This window comes from Thalassophryne amazonica, chromosome 3, assembly GCF_902500255.1.
Source record: "Thalassophryne amazonica chromosome 3, fThaAma1.1, whole genome shotgun sequence".
NCBI classification, from domain to species: domain Eukaryota; kingdom Metazoa; phylum Chordata; class Actinopteri; order Batrachoidiformes; family Batrachoididae; genus Thalassophryne; species Thalassophryne amazonica.
In genome coordinates this window covers 39,499,324-39,517,866 of record NC_047105.1, presented here as the reverse complement: position 1 = coordinate 39,517,866, position 18,543 = coordinate 39,499,324, and the positions used below count along the sequence as shown (strand labels likewise).

General features: G+C 39.7%; 1 protein-coding gene across 1 annotated transcript; it reads right to left on the bottom strand.

Annotated features, from left to right (window-relative positions):
* Position 1: 1 nt before the first annotated feature.
* On the bottom strand, positions 2 to 16,924 carry tbc1d20 (TBC1 domain family, member 20). The gene is made up of 8 exons (XM_034166077.1): positions 16,504 to 16,924; positions 13,631 to 13,810; positions 8,092 to 8,172; positions 6,885 to 7,071; positions 6,694 to 6,795; positions 5,517 to 5,658; positions 1,170 to 1,348; positions 2 to 1,059 (listed from the first exon to the last, which is right to left on the bottom strand). The coding sequence occupies exons 1-8, from the start codon at positions 16,556 to 16,558 to the stop codon at positions 795 to 797; spliced, it is 1,191 nt and encodes a 396-aa protein (XP_034021968.1). The 5' UTR covers positions 16,559 to 16,924; the 3' UTR covers positions 2 to 794.
* Positions 16,925 to 18,543: the final 1,619 nt, after the last annotated feature.

The following is an 18,543-nucleotide window of genomic DNA, read 5'->3' as shown; positions in this document are numbered from 1 at the left end:
CCCTCATGAGTCTCCATCTGGCATGGTCACTCAGTTTTTGAGAACTGCCTACTCCAGACCAATTGACCATAAGGACCACACTGTTTGCATTTCTGAATGATTGATGTAAATCGAGTCAAGACATATCCAGTAGCTTGGAAATTAAAGTGATTTAATGTAAATTCACCAAAGTGTGCCAATAACTGCATCCTCTGTACATTTTATGTCTGTATTCTTTAATACGACAGGGTTTTGTTATTGTTGCTGTTATTCTTCAATCACTTTGGACATTTTATTAAATATTCTGTGCAGACACCATTTGTTCTTTGTATTTATTTTTGACCCTATTTTGCACTTCTGTACTTCAAATTCAGGGATGATGAAAACTCTGACCAGGTCTATTTTCAACTTATTCATTCTCAAAATTGGCAGCAGTTTCAAGTGTAAGGAGTCCACAAAGACTTTCGACATTAATCTGTGAGGAAAACTCAACGTCAGCTATATTAATATTTATTACCAAATATATATTTTATAAAGTTTAATGACACCCAGAAATAAGTCTTCATTACAAGATGGATTCTACAGATCACCAACAGTTGCTGGTATACAGCTGCACACATAATAGAGTGACAAAAATGGCCCTTGAAGTCCGGCGCTGGATGTTTATGTGCATCTTATGGGAGACTGAACCGGTTCCGTTCAAGTAACACGCTTCAGACAGCGAGCAGCCAAAGTAGAGTTGCTTCAAAGGGTCCCAAAAGCAACCCCAACAACTAGACTCCATCCTTGACAAGTTAGTGTAAAAATTGCAGGACTTAAGGGAACAAGTCCAGTTTAGGCGCCCACTCAAGCGCCGTGTTAACCACAGCGAATGCTGCTGCACCTAAAGCCACCGTCAGACCCATGACGGCCAATCGGACAAACCTCCGTGCTGCTGACGGCCGGGCCACCACCACGACTGAGTTTGAACCCGACTTCTCCAGTGCAGCCTGATTCAACCGACGCCGGCGACGCAGAACAGAGTCCGGCCTTTGTTGAGTGGATGCAAGTTCAAAGTCCTTAAATGTAGAGCTTGCCAAGCTTAGGAAGGAAGGAAGGAAGGAAGGAGTGGAGATAATCAGAGAAAGAAAAGAGACATGAAGCACAGCTCAACATATTGCTTAAACAATAAAAAATTGCCAGTGAAGTACCTTTCATGTGCAGCAGCCTCTCTAGCCAGTTCAGACGGTGGGAACTGGACAAAGAGGTCCCCTGCTTGGCTGATCAGCATCTCGTAAGGTAGATCCTGGGGAATCTGAGACAGCAGGTGATGAACCATCGCCATGTCACATTCACACTCCAACACCTCCTCTTCTCTGTAGAGTACGATCTGCAACACAAAGTGGTCACTGCACACATCTGTGGTTTCACTGAAGCTCTGGTTGGAGAAACCAGTGGATGGATACACACACACATAATGGCTTGCAAAAGTATTCAGCCCCTTGTTATTTCATACATTTTAATTAGTTTATGGCATTCAAATTCAAAACATAGATCAGGCTTCTCAATATAGAAATTTCTAAAATTATCTTCCTTAGACTCAAACTGAAAGTAAATCTGTACAACTTGATATAAATGAATTAAAAATATAAAAGTCAAGATGATGGGTTGCATAAGTAACCAGCCCCTTTGGTATAATACTTGTAAATAATCAGTTTAATTTCCAGTTTTCCTCAGACAAGTCAGGGGATGGATACATGAACAAATCCAAGTCACTGAATATGTCTTGAACTTTATTTACATCAGTTATGAAGAAATACAAAATCTGTGTGGGTTAGACAGTTCTCAAAAACTCTGTGACTGTGCAAGAAGGAGAAGAGTGAGGAAAGCCACCAAGACACCCAGACAATCCAGAAGAAGTTACAGGCTTCTGTGGCTGTGATTTGAGAAATTATGCAGAGCACATGTTTTGCATTTTGTATCCCCAATTTTACAGCTTCATGATGAAGTGGTACAGAGGAGGGTTTGATTAAAATGAAGACCTGAAAGTTCAGCTACAATCAGCCAGAAGGTACCTCTGAGATGCAAGCCTTGATTTAATGTTTTGGTGAAAGAAAACCCTCCTCTGTATCACTTCATCATGAAGCTGTATAACTGGGGATACAAAATGCAAAACTTGCACTGTGCACAATTTCTCCAATCACAGCCAGAGAAGCCTGTAACTTCTTCTGGGTTGTCTGGGTGTCTTGGTGGCTTTCCTCACTCTTCTCCTTCTTGCACAGTCACTCAGTTTTTGAGAACTGTCTACTCCACACAGATTTACCATACAGTGCCATACTGTTTGTATTTCTTCATAACTGATGTAAATAAAGTTCAAGACATATTCAGTGACTTGGAAATGTTCATGTATCCATCCCCTGACTTGTCTGAAAAAAAGCGGCAATTAAACTGATTGTTTACAGGTATTATACCAAAGGGGCTGATTAATTATGCAACCCATCATCTTGGCTTTTATATTTTTAATTTATATCAAGTTGTACAGATTTACTTTCTGTTTGAGTTTAAGGAAGATAATTTAGAAATTTTTATATTGAGAAGCCTGATTTTTTTGGGTTTGAAATGCCATAAACAAATTAAAATGCATGAAATACCAAGAGGCTGAATACTTTTGCAAGCCACTGTGTGTGTGTGTGTGTGTATTATATATATATACGAGGTCTGTGATAAAAAAAGCAGTCCTTTTTATTTTTTTCAAAAAATAAATGGATTTGATTCATATGTTTTTACGTCAGACAAGCTTGAACCCTCGTGCGCATGCGTGAGTTTTGTCATGCCTGTCGGTGACGTCATTCGCCTGTGGGCAGGCTTTGAGTGAGGTGTGGACTCCCCCTCCTGTCGGAATCTCTTTGTCTGAGACGCTGCAGGGAGACGGCGTGCGTTGCTTTATCAAATTTTTTCAGGACCGGTGAGGGATATCCGTGTGTCAAAAACTGTAAGGCACAACTGAGTGGACACTATTCGAGAAATTCAGCTGGTTTTCGGTGTAACGTTTAACGGCTGTTGAGAGATTGTGGAGTTTCTTTCGCTTTAAGCACAGCCCACAAAGCGGATCGGCGCGGCGCGGTCGGAGGTGGTGTCCGTCTGGCTGTTTCGAGCTGAAAACATCCTAATTTAAAGCTCTGTTCACCCAGGACGTAGTCAGAGAACAGAGAAGTTTCAGAAGAAGCCGGCATGAGGAGTTTATGCGGACATTCCACTGTTAAAGGAGATTTTGTAATAAAAGAACGTGCGGACGAATTTGCCGAGTGGGGTCCGTGACGACGCCCCAAATCCGTTCGCGCCGCCACAGGAAAAACACCTCCGTGTTGAAAACCATTTGTAAAATTCAGGCAGCTTTTGATGGCTTTCAACAAGTGAGTATCTGAGAAATTGTTTAACAGCTGGGCATGTTCCAACTTGTCCGTTAAGGTTTCCAACGGAGGTGTTTTTCCTGTGGCGACCCCCCGCGGTCGGGTTCTGGCCCGACGTGAATCTGCCCGCACGTTCTTTCATTACAAAATCTCCTTTAACAGTGGAATGTCTGGATAAACTCCTGATCCCAAATTCTTCTGAAAGTTCTCTGTTCTCTGACGACGACCTGGGTGAACAGAGCCTGAAATTAGGACGTTTTCAGCTTGAAACAGCGAGACGCCGCCGCCTCAGAGCGCAGATCACCGTCAGGTGCCGTGGGCCGTCCTTACGGCGACAGTAAAACTCCAAAATCTCTCATCAGCCATTAAAATTTTCACCGAAAACCAGCTGAATTTATTGAATGGTGTCCACTCAGTTGTGCCTTACAGTTTTTGAAAAATTTTTTTTATCAAACAAAGCAGCAGTCTCTGAGCCATTCCTAAACAATAAAAAAAATTGACGAGAGGGTGGGCCACTCCTCACTCAAAGACTGCCCACAGGCGAATGACGTAACCGACAGGCGTGAAAAAACTCGCATGCCCACGAGGGTTCAAGCATGTCTGATGTAATCACACGTGATTCAAATCCATATAGTTTTTGAAAAAAATAATAAGGTCCGTTACTTTTCTCACAGACCTCGTGTGTATATATATATATATATATATATATATATATATATATACAAACAGTGTTAGTTGGTATTTTACCATTTAAGCCCTTGGCTGACTTCAGCCAAAGGAGTACTGTCATCACCTTGTCATCCGTCTCAATGGGCGTCTCTCCAAATGCATTATTCTTTAAATATGCTAAAGCAAGCTCAATGCAAACTCACTCCCTCTTACAGATGGGAACCCAGGAATTAAATCAATACAAAAAACAAACAAACGATAAAACAATAAATCTGGACTGTATTTTCACACAACTTCAGTATTTTCAGGTGAAATATTAACTCTACTGTTCACATCAGGAACTTTTAATTTTTTGCTATCCATCCTTACATCCAAGCATAGAACATTAGCTTGTCAAACTGAGTCTTAAACTGATGTTTAAAATGTTACAAATCATGTATTATTTACTTCAGCAGTTGTTGTTTATACGTTTTATATGGTTTTAAAACCTCTAATTTTCATCACAGATTAGACTAATACTGGAATAATAATATTATCAATGGTGCACAATACTAAAAATTAGCTTCAACACACAAATAAATAAATAAAAATCACAGCCCACTAGATGGTGCTACAGGGTCCATTAGTGGGCTGAAGCCAACTGCTGAAAACCATGGGCTAAAAAGGATAGTGGTTATTTTGGTGTCAGTGATACATTTTCGGATGGACCAGAGGCCTGAAGGATGGGCACTGAGCTATTCTTTGAGGGAAAATAACTCAACTTGGTCAGTAACTATATAAACCCACTGTCAGCTGAACAAGCTACAGAAAGTTTATTATAGCATATATTAGTGATTCATGTTGGAGTCAGTTCCCACAACTTAAGGAAAAATTTAAGACTTTTTTTTTGAAGATCAAATTAGACAGAAGTTTATCTTCCCTTGGGAAGCCTCCCTCAAAAGCCGGAATGAAATTTAAGACCAACATTACACTGTTTGCTGCTAGAACACTGAGCGTTCAACAAAAGAGATTTCTTGGTTCTGCTAGATCACTTGGGTAGCATTACACGGGACATTCACTGAATTATAAACAAATAGATATTGACATTTATTTTGGTATCTGTAATTGCAATGTCAAGACAACATGAATAAAATTCTTCTACATCTTGTCATTTTTAAGACTTTTGAAACACTGATTTTAGATATTTAAATACTAATACTAATACTAACACAGTCTTAGATTAACAAATTCAATGCCTTTTTATGGATCCAAGGGAACCCCATGGGGTGGAAAAGAAGTCTATTAAAGATTGGTCACAATGATTCTTTTAGGGAAAATGTGACTTGGGTTTTCAGGGAAATTAGGTCATTGATACAATCTCTGACCTTGTACAATTATAGTGGAGGCGTAACTGTATAAGGTCTGGGATGTGAACCAGACATCACCCAAGTAAAACAAACAAAAGAAATTCACTGGAAAGAGCAGACAAGATGCACTCACCACAGCAGCAAAATAGATAGGCATCAAGGGGTGGCAGGCGAGGAAGAAGTCGTACAACCGGACAACGTGGCGGAAATCTGACAGGACGTGACCAAACCATGTGATCAACCAGCTGAGGGCAAAGACGGTTCCCACCTCAGCTCTGAGGATGCAAGTACAACACACATCAGCATATTCCAGCAAACCTGAGGTAGAAAGTGACTTAAAAGACTTCAAAACTGAAACACACCTAAAGTTACCAGCTGTTAGTCTGTGATTACTGTAAATCCTGACAATTCAATTACTCATATCAAAGTTCTTGGAACTTCAACTGTGGTAACAGAATCAGAGTCCCTCAGGTGTGTCGTTTTATTCCTTCTGTCAAAGCTTTGCAGTACCTTTGTTTCAGCGTACTACAGGCCGTTTTCAACATTTGGGAAAAAAGGGAAATGTTTTCACCGTGTTACAGCAAATGCCATTGTTTAAGAAATTCTCTTCAAATAATCCAACGGATTTGGGAATCACTGCTAAAAATGTGATTTATTTGGGCTAAAACACTAAAAATTACAGCATTCTTGTCGACCTTTATGGTACAAACAGACATTTATCTGTAGTCTGAGGCTGTGGTTGCCAACGTGGGGTCTGAGACCCCCTCACCAAATTTTAGAATTACACTTAAAGCATTTTCTTTGGATGAATCACAGATAAGTCACAGGAAAATAAAGACAAAACGGAAGGAAACCAAGAAAAAGGAATGCAATATAAGAATGCAGTTTCAACATACCAGTAACACATTTAATGACACCGGTTAATAGAACACAAAAACTAAAAGCAAGAGGTGCTTATACAAAAAGGTTAAGTGTGACATGTATGGACAGCAGGAAAGCTTCAGATTTTTTTTTTAACCAATTCAGTTTATTGCAAATGAGGATTTATAGCAGTTTCTTTACATAGTTGCAAAAATTCCATGAGTTTTGTGGCACTGCAATTTTCAAAGTGTTTTTGAACTCGTTCATAACTTGGAAGCCATTTTTGCTTTTAATAAACTAAAACGTGCAGTGCCCATTATGGTCATTTGACAGGAAAACTATACTTATGAGGAGCTTTTTGTCTTATTTACAATACGATCAACTATTAACTGCAGACAGACATCATTTAAAATGATAAGGGGTCACAGAAACACCAGACACAGTCTTACTGCTGCATGAAGTCATGCACCTCAGGGTTCACCCTCTCAATGATGGGCATCAAATAGTTAAGAATGTGTTTTGTGTTGTCCATGGTTGGATCCATGAAGTCCCTGAGGAGGAGGGTACAACAGAAAGTATTTTTAGACATGATTATGAAAGAGGTATACAATCATTCACAGGACAAAGTGTGTATGTGTACCTGAGGTGGTGTGTGGAGAGCTTCTCTACCAGCGCGGTTGCTAGACGCTCTCCCAGGACCAATAAGAAAGTGACAACAATATCATGGTATCCTTGGTAGTAGTGCAACTGGGGATTACGTTTTAGAACTCGGAGGATGATGTCAATCAGCTCTTCCTGTAGACCCTCCCTCTGCTCATCTGGCATACCTGTACAGGCCCATTAGTAAGCGTTAACAGCCAAGTTATTGAAGATTCGCATGTGCCACTACAGGCATCAACAAAGCATTTTGGCCAAACTGTCCTATGGACAAGAGGGAAACCATTTTTTCTTCTGCAGAAAAAACAGACACGATATACACCAGCTGGTAAAATGATGAGTTTATTGAGTGCTAATGGTAAGTGCACCACTATACATTATTTCACCAGTAGATGTCACTAGTCTCTAATGAGCTCGTATGAGTGTTTATGTAATAAACCCTTTGTCTTGGAGGCTACATCTCGCCATCACTGTTCTGTTGGTCATTCAGTAATATTCATGAATACGAAATATTTGCACCAAATTCCATTTTCTGAGTAATGCGCTTGGTGTGCCTGCCATCAGCAGTTTTGTATGCATGTGGTTACATGTCCTTCCCTCCTTCATCCACTAGAGGCACAAAAGCTGAACATGAATCTTGAATTATTTTAGTAAAAGCAAACTGTGTATAATAGAGGTTCCTAACTGTAGATGGATGATGATCTGCAACAGAATGAACAAGAGCCATCAAAAAACAAAACAAAACAAAAAAAAACCCACAGGGACATCACAACTTCTACATGCTGGTGTGTCCTACCTGAATCTAGGTTTGAGCAAAGATAAAGTATTTCTCTATTCCCCAATGTTAACAAAACCTTTCAAGGGCTTGGACTGGTACAGATCATGTTCACACACCCGCCTTAAATGGTCTATACGGCTTTCTGTTTTGTTTTCTTTTTACTTGTCCTAGACAATGGATCAACCTTCAACACTGAACTCTGCACCATGTCAACCCGTCATGAACCCTAAAACTGTGCTGAGACACATCTATTAAAACATAAAGCAAAGTTTTCCTTTAAACATGCAACCAATTACAATACTGGATGGACCATTAACAACTGTAAACATTGTGTATCAAACAAAACAGCACAACTCACTGTAATCATCGTACAGGCTTGTAGGCTATCAGAAAATAAATGGTTTTTACTCACCAGGTGGGAACCTACGTAATGAACGCTGGACATCCAACAAAACCTGGTTGTAGTCCTTGTTGTTCTCCCGTTCCACCATTTCTGGAGAGGAAATGTCACCATTCACATCATTAGAGGAAGGAGGGGGAAAAAAGTGTGTGAGAGAGCTTGAACCTGCTGAGACTCCATTATTAACGTTCTTGCAAAACAGAAACTAAATTGGCCGAGTTTGTAACAGCATGAGACAATCAATCATCTTATTATACAAATTCAAGGTAAGACATAAAATGAAACAAAACTGTAACTTTTATTCCAGTAAACAATCACACTGAATGCTAAAATGTGAGGCCCATCACAAGCTGTTTGTTACATCTCTGAACATGAACACAATGAACCACTTCTTGCAACAGTTTTTGTCAAGTACACGTCTGTTAGCAGCAACTCGCTCATATTTTGGCCAGCGATGATCAAAGCACACGTTTGTGTTTCTAACACTGTCAGCTATATTTGTTTTTTTAATACTGTCAAACAGACCTGCAGTTATGATGGCTAAGCACAAAACGCTCTGATCTCAGTGCATCTTGTAGCTGTCAGCACTTGGTCAAAGAGCTCCGTCAGAAGAATGGAATATTTGAGACCAGATCTTGAACAACAATGTACTTGCTCAAGATCACTTGTGCATATTACTTCTTTGGAGTGCAACATTTTTCTAGTGTTACCAACCTGACAACTTTCTCACTAAATCTGGTGACTTTCCAAACATTCTTAACGTATTTTCACAAAAGTGACTAACGACAATTCAAGCTACTTTTCCTGGCATCATTGGAGACTTTCTGGTGTTTGGCGACTCAAAAGTGAAAGCACATACTGATCTACAGTCTCTGTTTTCACTGAGTGGCAGCTGCAAGGCACTGGGAGCAGAGCGGACGGAGATCTACACTCCTCCACATTCAAAGTGCAAATGAATCACACGCGCAATGCTGCCGCGGCTGACCACATCCTGTTTTGGAGCGAGATTTAAAACCAAAAAAATTAGTTTTGCACGGAAATCACTGCTGTTGCAATGATCTGATCATTGCTCTGTACATGCACAGTGCACACCCAGCAGTAGAAAAGTAGGCAATAATATTTAGGCTAAGTGGGAAGAGATGAACGAACATGTCATAAGAGAGCGTCGTGTGACAAATTAAGAGGTTGTCAGTCCGGATGTAGGCTTAATTAGTCTCCAGACTCCGAGAAGCCCTGGCATTGAGAAGTTATTATTTTGAGAAGTGATGGCCAATTTTAACAGCAAAATAAATAAACAAACAAAGAATCAAGTTTATTTGTAGTACTAATTAAGGTATTTTTACTCACATTTTTGTCTCTCCCACAACGTTATTCTTTTGTCCTACAGCATCTGTTATGACATCATATTATGTAAATAAGACTAGGACATCAATTAGCAACTTCTAGCGATTTTTAGGACGGCCAATAGCCACTTTTCTGACTGAGGAGTTGGCAACACCGTGTTTCAGGTTTTTTGCTATGTGACCTTGAAAATTAGATCAGGGTCACTCATCAACGAAGTCAACAGAGATCATCAAGCAATGAATGTATGTGGCACAAATTTGGTGTCCCACCCTCAACCTGTGGGAGGTTACTGTGACACACACACACACACACACACACACACACACACACACACACACACACACACACACACACACACACACACACACACACACACACACACACACACACACACAAGTACAAACAGCATTTCTGTGCCCCCACACCAGGGTGATGGGAGACAATGACAGTGGCTCCAAACTTTGAGCATGCACACAAGGAGACTTTTGCCGCATTCCATTTAAATCAGAACTCCTAAAGGTGCCCTGACACGAGCATGTTTTTGATTCACGCAACAGAACGACCTGTGTTGTGACAATCCCACCTGCTGTGTTCACAGCTGGATGCCGTTCTTTGTACTACCGGCTGCCACACGCTCTGCGGTGGACACTGCGTATATAAAATAATTATTTTGTGGCGGAGTAATCTTTTTTTTCTTTCTTCAAATTGGCCATTGAAAACGGTTCTAATCACTTCCTGAATCACAGAGGAGGCTGAAGCCGTTTGCGCACGCACGCCTAACAAGCTGCAGAAAGCATTTTGAGCTGTCTAAATAGGCAATTGTTTGAGTTGTTTACATTGTGTGCAGCTGTTAAAGTATTTATTTTTATGTTTATAACAGATTTAACTTCTTGCTATAATCCTTTACACAAGCTGCGCTCTGATGTGATCTGCTGACGTCACCACTTGCTCAGTTCACCGTTTCTTTATTTCACTTGACGAGCTGCACGTCCTGTTGGAGATTAGATTGTGCCACATAGCACGACATTTGTGCGTGAAAGATTTTTTGAACATTTCAAAATTCTCTGTGCTCAATAGCACACACCGGCGCCCCTCTGGCGTCCTGTTTGCACTCGTTAAAGACAAGTTTACTCTCCAGCACGACACATCACGACACAGGTCGTGCTGTTGCGTGAATCAAAAACATGCTCGTGTCAGGGCACCTTAAGTAAAGGGTGAGAATGCCACTAGTTCATAATCAATATATGACAGAGCATTTCACGCATAAAAATACTGCAGCAACATGTTGACAGAAGCACTAAGAAATTACACTGTGCATGACTCACTAAATTGAACACACAAAAAAGACAAACGCTAAAAACAGTAAAACCACAACTTTCATGACTGTTACTACCTGGAGCAACCATGTTGAACTGTGAACTTTGAGCACATGTGGTACATGTGGAGGTTAAGTGGAAATTTCTGACCTTCGATGGAGCATACCATTTATCCCCAAGTCTTTATTTACTTTCTCTTTGCACTTGAACTAAACAAAAAATGACTGAAAACACAAGAAAGCTTAATATACTTTGATTTTCCAGTCAGGTTGGGATTTAAACCAAGAATCCTCTTGGTCTCAAACCCAACACTTAACCACTAGACCATCACCTACTCATGCAAAAACCTGAAAACAGTCCAGAATTTTTGTTCTGACATTAAAAGACTAGGCACTGAATCTACAATCATTCCCTGGTTTGATATCAGAAGAATGACACACTGTAGTTGCACATCAAATTTACTAGTCATAAGATTATTTACAATGCTTGAATACTGAACTGTCATGATTCATTTTTGTCAGTTTTTATCCATTTTAAGAGCCAAAGCTTGAGCCAATTTAATATAAAGTTAAATATGATACAAACTTCATATTTCATTACTTTGTGTTATATTTCATGCCATTTGATGTTATACATGGGTCAAATAACAATTAAAATGTTAATTAAAATTAAAAACACATTAACATTAGATGGATATAGCATTTGCTGCCATGTTCAAAACTTGCAAACACTACGTTTAATCTGTGAGCAGCAGAGAGCTGCATGAGACATTTGTAACAACTTTATTTTGTCATTAAATGTTTTTGAATTGGATTACAGCTCTTGTCATTAGCGTTGGATGAATGTACTCTGCAGCGCGGTTTTTATTCTGACTTTTTAAGAGATGTGGCGAACCAGACTGCCTAGAATATTTTGTTAATTTTAAGTTTGATTGAATAGTACGCAATGACAAATCTCACAAAACCTATTTGCCAAACATTCCATTATGAAATCTTAAACCAATTCATGAAACATTTCAATGTTTGTAATAAACTGGTGGCGTTGTCTTCTTAAAGTCAAATACAGCGTGGTCTGATTTGGCTTTTAGGTTCCTATTTTGGCAGAAAAAGGTAAGTTAACCAATTCCATTTATTCTTCCAAACCTTCTGGATGGAGTGATGGCATTTTTTTCAACTGTCTGGTTCACTGTACTGAGTACCCCTCAAACACAAAGCAGGCTGATCCCGCCTCCTGCAGAAAGCGGGAGAGAGACTTGCCGAAATGTTGGTGACTGATGGAAATAAACATGGCAATGTACAGGCCTTACGGACCGGGTTGACTGTGTTACTGCTCTGTGCTAATAAGCTGAGCTTACTTGTTAACGTGGCGCGCACTGTTGTATGGAAGCCGAGAAGGTTGTGTGACAGCAAGTACATTTACAGCAGTGAGGAAGAACTGAAACAAAATGGAGAAAACATTATTTTAATAAATTGATTTTTGAAAGTTTTAAATAAATTTTGAATCGGTAACGATGACATGAAAGGCCGAATTTGGACAGGGCATGGGCACGGGAGAGCATGGCATGCAAGATAAGAGGCAGGGTGCACAAGATTGAGGGCAGAGCGCGGTGCCCTCAGAGATCAGGTTCACTGGAACACAGCAAGCTGATAAATGATTCCACAATTGCTGATTTAACATCCAAAGATACTTCAGAAATAGTGTAATATATTTTTTTGCAAACATTGTGAGATAAATAAGTAAAAATGACAATGCACTGTAAAGAATAAATGAAAATATATCCTATTTTACTCATAATTAGCTTTGCATGCTAACAATGCTAAGAGTTACCAAATTGAATAAAAGGTTTTGTGTTCATTACTTTCAAAAAGTAACAAATGCTTAGAAGTATGCACCATGCAGGTTTAAATGAACTAGGTATTGAATAAATGACTAATGACTAATAAAGTCATGACTAATGCCTGACATGTTCCATGATATGTTCAAAGGTCATGAGGTCAAGATGTGTACTGCAAATAATGTTGCTGTTGCCTCTGTTTATAATCAAAGGGTTTGTACATTTATGTTTGAACTATGCTGATCAATAATGTACAGTTGAATGATTGTACTGCTCAAAATTAATTGCTGCTTCTGCATTCTGTAAAATGTGAGTGATCTCATACTTTGACTGTGTGAAAGAACTTTGCTTCCACAGGGAGAACAATGACTGGGTTATTTGTTATCGGAAGCCAATCTTGAAAGTGTCTGGAGAATACAATAACTTGGTTGTGAACTGAATTCGTGGACCTGTTCTTATACGGAGCTGAAGAGAGTGACTCGTTAAAACTAATCTACATTAATTATTAGTTACACTTGCCGCAAAGGCAGAGTGAGGGTGTATGTGCTTGCAAACCTCTGCACCCAGGGTGATTATTAGATCAGTTTCCATCACAACAAGGGGCTAAGGATTAATACAATGTTCCACCTCTACCATGAAGTACATGTTTGTGCTCAGGCCAAAGACGTGCAGGACTGGGTGCCCCACCTGGACAGATTTCTGGACTGCAAGTTTAAAAACTCTGTTTTTGAAAAGAAGAGAGTTCAGTTTGCTGCACAATGCTGTAGGTATCAGTTTTTTGGCATTATTAAAGATGTGTATGCAATCTGAATCCATTTTTGCACAAAAATGACTGATTTTTGATGACTGATCTGCTGATTTAATAAACCTGGTAGGATTAACTTGAATTCAAATTATTGTTGTTCTCTGTTCTATCTTGCACTGCCCACGGACTCACGAGGGGAAACCTGAGATTTTCTGTTATTTTGAGAAAAGGTAACTTTTTTCCCCCTCAACAACATCTAAAACTGAAAGCCTGCTGTGGAGCCTTTGTTGCTGTCTTTATTTTACATGATACCTGGCTCCTGTTCCAAGACTTGAGTGGGGACGTTGAGAAGTTGAGGCCAAACTTTACAGCGGATCTCGTCAGTCAGTAGTCCTCCCTCGCTGATGGCCATCCTCCTCAAAGCTGCTACATCCACAGGACACACAGTCAGCGCCTGTGCGATGTCTGCAATTTTCCTCTTCCGTTTGGAATCTGATACAAAGACAGTACTGTTCACAGTCTGTGCTGGATTGCCGCAGTGACGAGGCTCATTGACAAGAAGCCAAGGCATAGAATCAATTACCAGAGATATTAAAAAAAATTAACATTTCTAACCAAATTGCACATCTCACTTCGAAAACAACAATAACTTTCTGAGATCATGGCAGTTAGACACAACAGTAATTTAGCAAATGTTTTAAGTAGTAAATTATGTGTAGTTGATGAAAGTGTTATTACTTCCACACACCCAGGATGTATGTGCAAATAAACTATTTTGTTGCTGTGTAAAAATAAGAGATACAAAGCAGCAGATGTAAAGCGAAATGTTTTAGCTACAACCCAAAATTATTTCTGAAATGAAGGTAATCTAACTTTATAGGGATGCAAACTTTAAAAAAATAGTTCAACTAGAAGCACTCGGAGAGCGCAAACCTCCGCCAAGGCCATAGGGTCACTGATGTCACACGGAATACCCTTTGGCAAAGAGACTTATTCCATGTCGTTTCACGCATCTACCGTCATGTTTCAGATTCAGTGTTTAACCCTCTGGGGTCCGAGAGCATTTTTTGGACAGTTCACTCGCCTGGCATAAATGTTTTATTATTGCTGTTAACAGCTCTCCCTGCATCCCACAATCAAGTTTTATGTCTCTTTTTACAGGACAACCTGTACTTTCAAAATATATATGCTATATTGTGTTTTATAAGTGTAATACAGGTTTACAATCAGAAATAAGAAAAAAAAGGAAAGCGGAAAATAATTTTCCACACATTTATTCAAAACACACGGCAAACTATAATAAACTAGTAACACATCACTTCTAACACTTGAGATGAATCTGCCCTACAATTGGATTTTGGAAAACCATGTGACGGTGAACCAATTCCGACTGGACACTCACATTGCTGACGTCATCACACAGCTTCTATGAGGAGTACAAAGATGGTGGACGGTGGCTCAAAAGTCAGCGGAGTTAACTTTTCAGCAAAAAAAGTAAGTTTCCATCTCATATCATTAAAAAGTTATTTATAATTTAGTAAAGCTTGGTCTCAGTCATCGTATATGACAGTGTCAGCCCCAAAGGGTTAAACCCTTAGATCTTCAGCAAATGTATTTATAAAGAGAAAGTTTATTTAATAAGGAGAAACAAATGCTGAATTACTGTTGTGTCGTAACTTAATTTTTGTTCAGCCTTTGTGACCCATCTTCATGAAGTTCAATGCAAAAATGTTGAAATTGGCCCTATCCTGCAATGATAAAGAATCCTTAAAAAATTACTGGCTCCGGATCGTGTTCCGGATAATTACCAAAATTTAATGGCTTCTAAGTTAGGCCAAGATACACCCCTGGTAAAAAAAAAATTTCACTGAAATGCTTTGAGGATTTTTTGAGTAATCCTGCTAACAAACCAACAAACAAATGGACAAGACTGAAAACATAACCTCCTTGGCGGAGGTAATTAGCCAACTATTTTAAGATTAACTAAATAGAGATCTGAGCACAGGAAGTGATACCGAAATCCCTCCATGTTCCTGCTCTCCCATTCCAGTTGCTTGTCCATCAGTGGTAGTAAGTCTGCTGTAATGAAACACCTGAATGAACAAGGCAATAAGCTACACATTGCAGAGTCAAACAGGTCTGTTTACACATTAACAAACATCATAAAGCAACAAAAGCCCAATTATCTACACTTGAATGATCTGCTACCATTGTGAGTTTCACTGAAATCCACCAAATACAGGAGGATTTGCACTTACAAGACTCATGAACAGATGGAACAGGAGATTCCTATACATGATCTCCCCATGTAGTTGGCCTGATGGACCTTCTCCCTGGTTGTTATCATGACCAAAATCAAGCTGCTGCCCTGGGCTATGCCAACCACCCTGATCCCAATTCTTCAAGGTGCCTTGGTTAACTCTGATTGACTTCATGGGTACAACTACTTCTGCCCAAGATCTCCAAATTGCTACATCTCAATTAAACACAGACACAAGGTCAACATCCACTGGATTCTATTAGATGTGACATATGTTACTCTGTAACATGATAAAGTAAATTTAATGTACAATGGTTCATTTCAGGTCAGCTTGGTGTATAAATTTCGTCGTTCCAGGCAGTGATAGCTATCAGCTGGCTGTTAGAAGCAAGCTAAAGACAAAACAAAACCAGCTGATTTCAACAGGCAATCAATGCAGCCCAGGCTTGTTTTCATCAGGCGGCCAGTCGCAGAGGTACGAATTCTCACCTTCGGGTTGGCCACTTCGCCGGAAGCGACGTGGCTCCGCGGCAAACCACACAAATCTGGTACGGGGGTCATCTCAGTATGTGACATCTGGCAGGCAAAGCAGTGCTTTGACCATTTGCACCTGATTGAGCAGCACTACACAAAAGTATTTACCACTTAATTAAAGCCATGAGTACTCGCCACAGTTCACCCAGCTGTAAAAATGGGTACCTGCCCTGGCTGGCAAACTACGTGAGGCATCGTTGCAAAGCACTTTGAGCATCTGCTAGATGGAGACCTGTACTGCAGTCCTTCTTCTACAAGACTTGCAAGTATCAAAAACACACCCAAAGTTAACTCCGACTGCCAGTGGCTGCAGGAAAAAAACAACAAAAACTATGCAATTAACAAAAGCACACCAGCTGGATCACCAAAAGTGGCAACATTAGCTACTCACCATTACTCTGTTTTCCATTCACAGGTGAAGGAGTCAGACTTCTAGATTTCTTCATTTTTCTTTTCTTCTCGGTGTGTGCTTATTTGATAACATTACTTTGCCATTATTTGTGTGGCTAACCTGGATTTAACTCTCCGTGGCTGCCAACTGGCGGCTAGCTGTCTAATTAGCACATAAACACGGCCTGATAACCCAGTTAGCTTAGCGCCATTAGCTAATTACACAGCTACACCGCTCTGCTGTCCAAACTGCTGTTTCCAGCAGCACAGACATGGTTATTCACACTTCTATCAAAGTGCGAACCCATTCGTGAACAGTGTGAACTTGAACTGAAGCTAAAAGCGGTAAGGAACTACATGTTGGAATAGAATGATTTACCTCCCAGCTCTGAATGGTGACGTACAGTGAACGCGAACGAGAGCAGTGTTGCCAGATTGGACGTCATAAACATAAAAATACGTAAAAAAAAAAGTCTAAGAGAGGGGTTTTTTTGTTTTTGTTTTGGTGGAGGGAAAAGGCTAGAGGTGGGCGATACCGGGAATTTTGGTATTGATCCGATACCAAGTAAATACAGGCCTAGTATCTCCGATATCGATACCCATACTTTTTCATATTTAAACTTCATAGATCCAAAGGATCCAGACCGAGGATAGAATTTCGCCAAACATTGTACGTGACAACAGTATCACTCAACACAACTTAAAACAAAATCTCCTGAGGTAGAGGGCTGACAAACCACAATACAAGGGTGCGCTGCTCCGTGATGTGTGACACAGCGAAGCGCTGCTCTTACAGACAGAGAGTAGACTTTGATGAATCTGCGTGCGCAGCAGTCAGCGCGTGCAGGAGAGAAAAAAAGCTTGAGTATCGATCTTTTTATATGAGGATCGTTCAATATCAATACCAGCATTGGTATCGATATTATCGATATTATAATACAGAGAAAACATGACAAATATAAATGGAAATAAGTCCAAAATTTTAAATTTACAACATAAATCCTACACATCAGTCCACTTCAACAAATAATTGTGCTAAATTAACTCCATTTCCACTTGCAAAACTGAATAAGAATGATAAAACTACTATTTCATATAATGTTTTTAAAAACGGACAAAGGAAAACATGTTTAAAGAAAAGAAAGAAACAAAAATATCACATTCTGGTTGGAGGCAAATAAAATATTGGGCCCAAAATCCAGTCTGCAGAACGTTGACTCAGGCAACAGTGAATCTTAAAACCCGGAAACATTCAGAGACATCTTGGAAACGTCTCTGAAACAGAAACATTACTTATGATGCAGACTAATGCATTTTATATGTCTAGAATTAAAAATAATATTGTCGAAAATGTTTTAAATGGGGTAATTTTGTACAGTGTAAGAACATCTCAATATGTTTCTGACCACAACCCGGTCAGAAACAAAACAAAAATGACTAAATCTTTCTTTAAAACAGCACATCATTCTTAAAATGTAAGTAAATTACCCCATTTTAATCATCTTAATAATATTACAGTTGATTAAAGCCAGAAATGTCATAAAATTCATTAATATGCATAATAAGTAATGCTTCCGAGATACCTCCGGATTTTAGGATCCACCTAAGGCAACAAACAGAGTGCAGAATGGAGGCAGAGTGAATATTGGCTTTCATCAGGGATGTGTTCTTGTTCCCATTCTATTCAATGCTTGCATAGACTTGGTGATCGGTAGGGTTGTGGGGAACCATAACAAAGCTGTCTTTGACAGCGAGGGAGGTTTGTCTGACCTTGACGTTGCAGATGACACTGTGATCTTTGTGGAATCAAAGGATACACCAAGTTCAGAACTTTGATCTCAGTGAGGAGGTCTGGATTAAGAGCTACATGCAGGCTTTGTATGACTTCCTGGACTTAGCCATCGTATATCTACATACAGTGAATGTGCCAAACTTGCAGAGATCTCTGCAGTGATGTTCACGTCTCTGGGTCCTCAGCCTTTGAGACAGAGAGACAAAGAACTGACAGACTGTTCTCCTACTGTTAAAAAAAAAATCCCAA

Bases quoted from the DNA above. Each gene is read 5' to 3' on its own strand.
- tbc1d20 (XM_034166077.1), bottom strand. From the start codon at position 16,558: ATGAAGAAATCTAGAAGTCTGACTCCTTCACCTGTGAATGGAAAACAG. The intron at 7,072-8,091 runs GTGAGTAAAAAC...GGGCCTGTACAG, and splicing joins ATTACGTAGGTTCCCACCTG to GTATGCCAGATGAGCAGAGG. The intron at 1,060-1,169 runs GTACTTCACTGG...TTCCTTCCTAAG, and splicing joins GAGGCTGCTGCACATGAAAG to CTTGGCAAGCTCTACATTTA.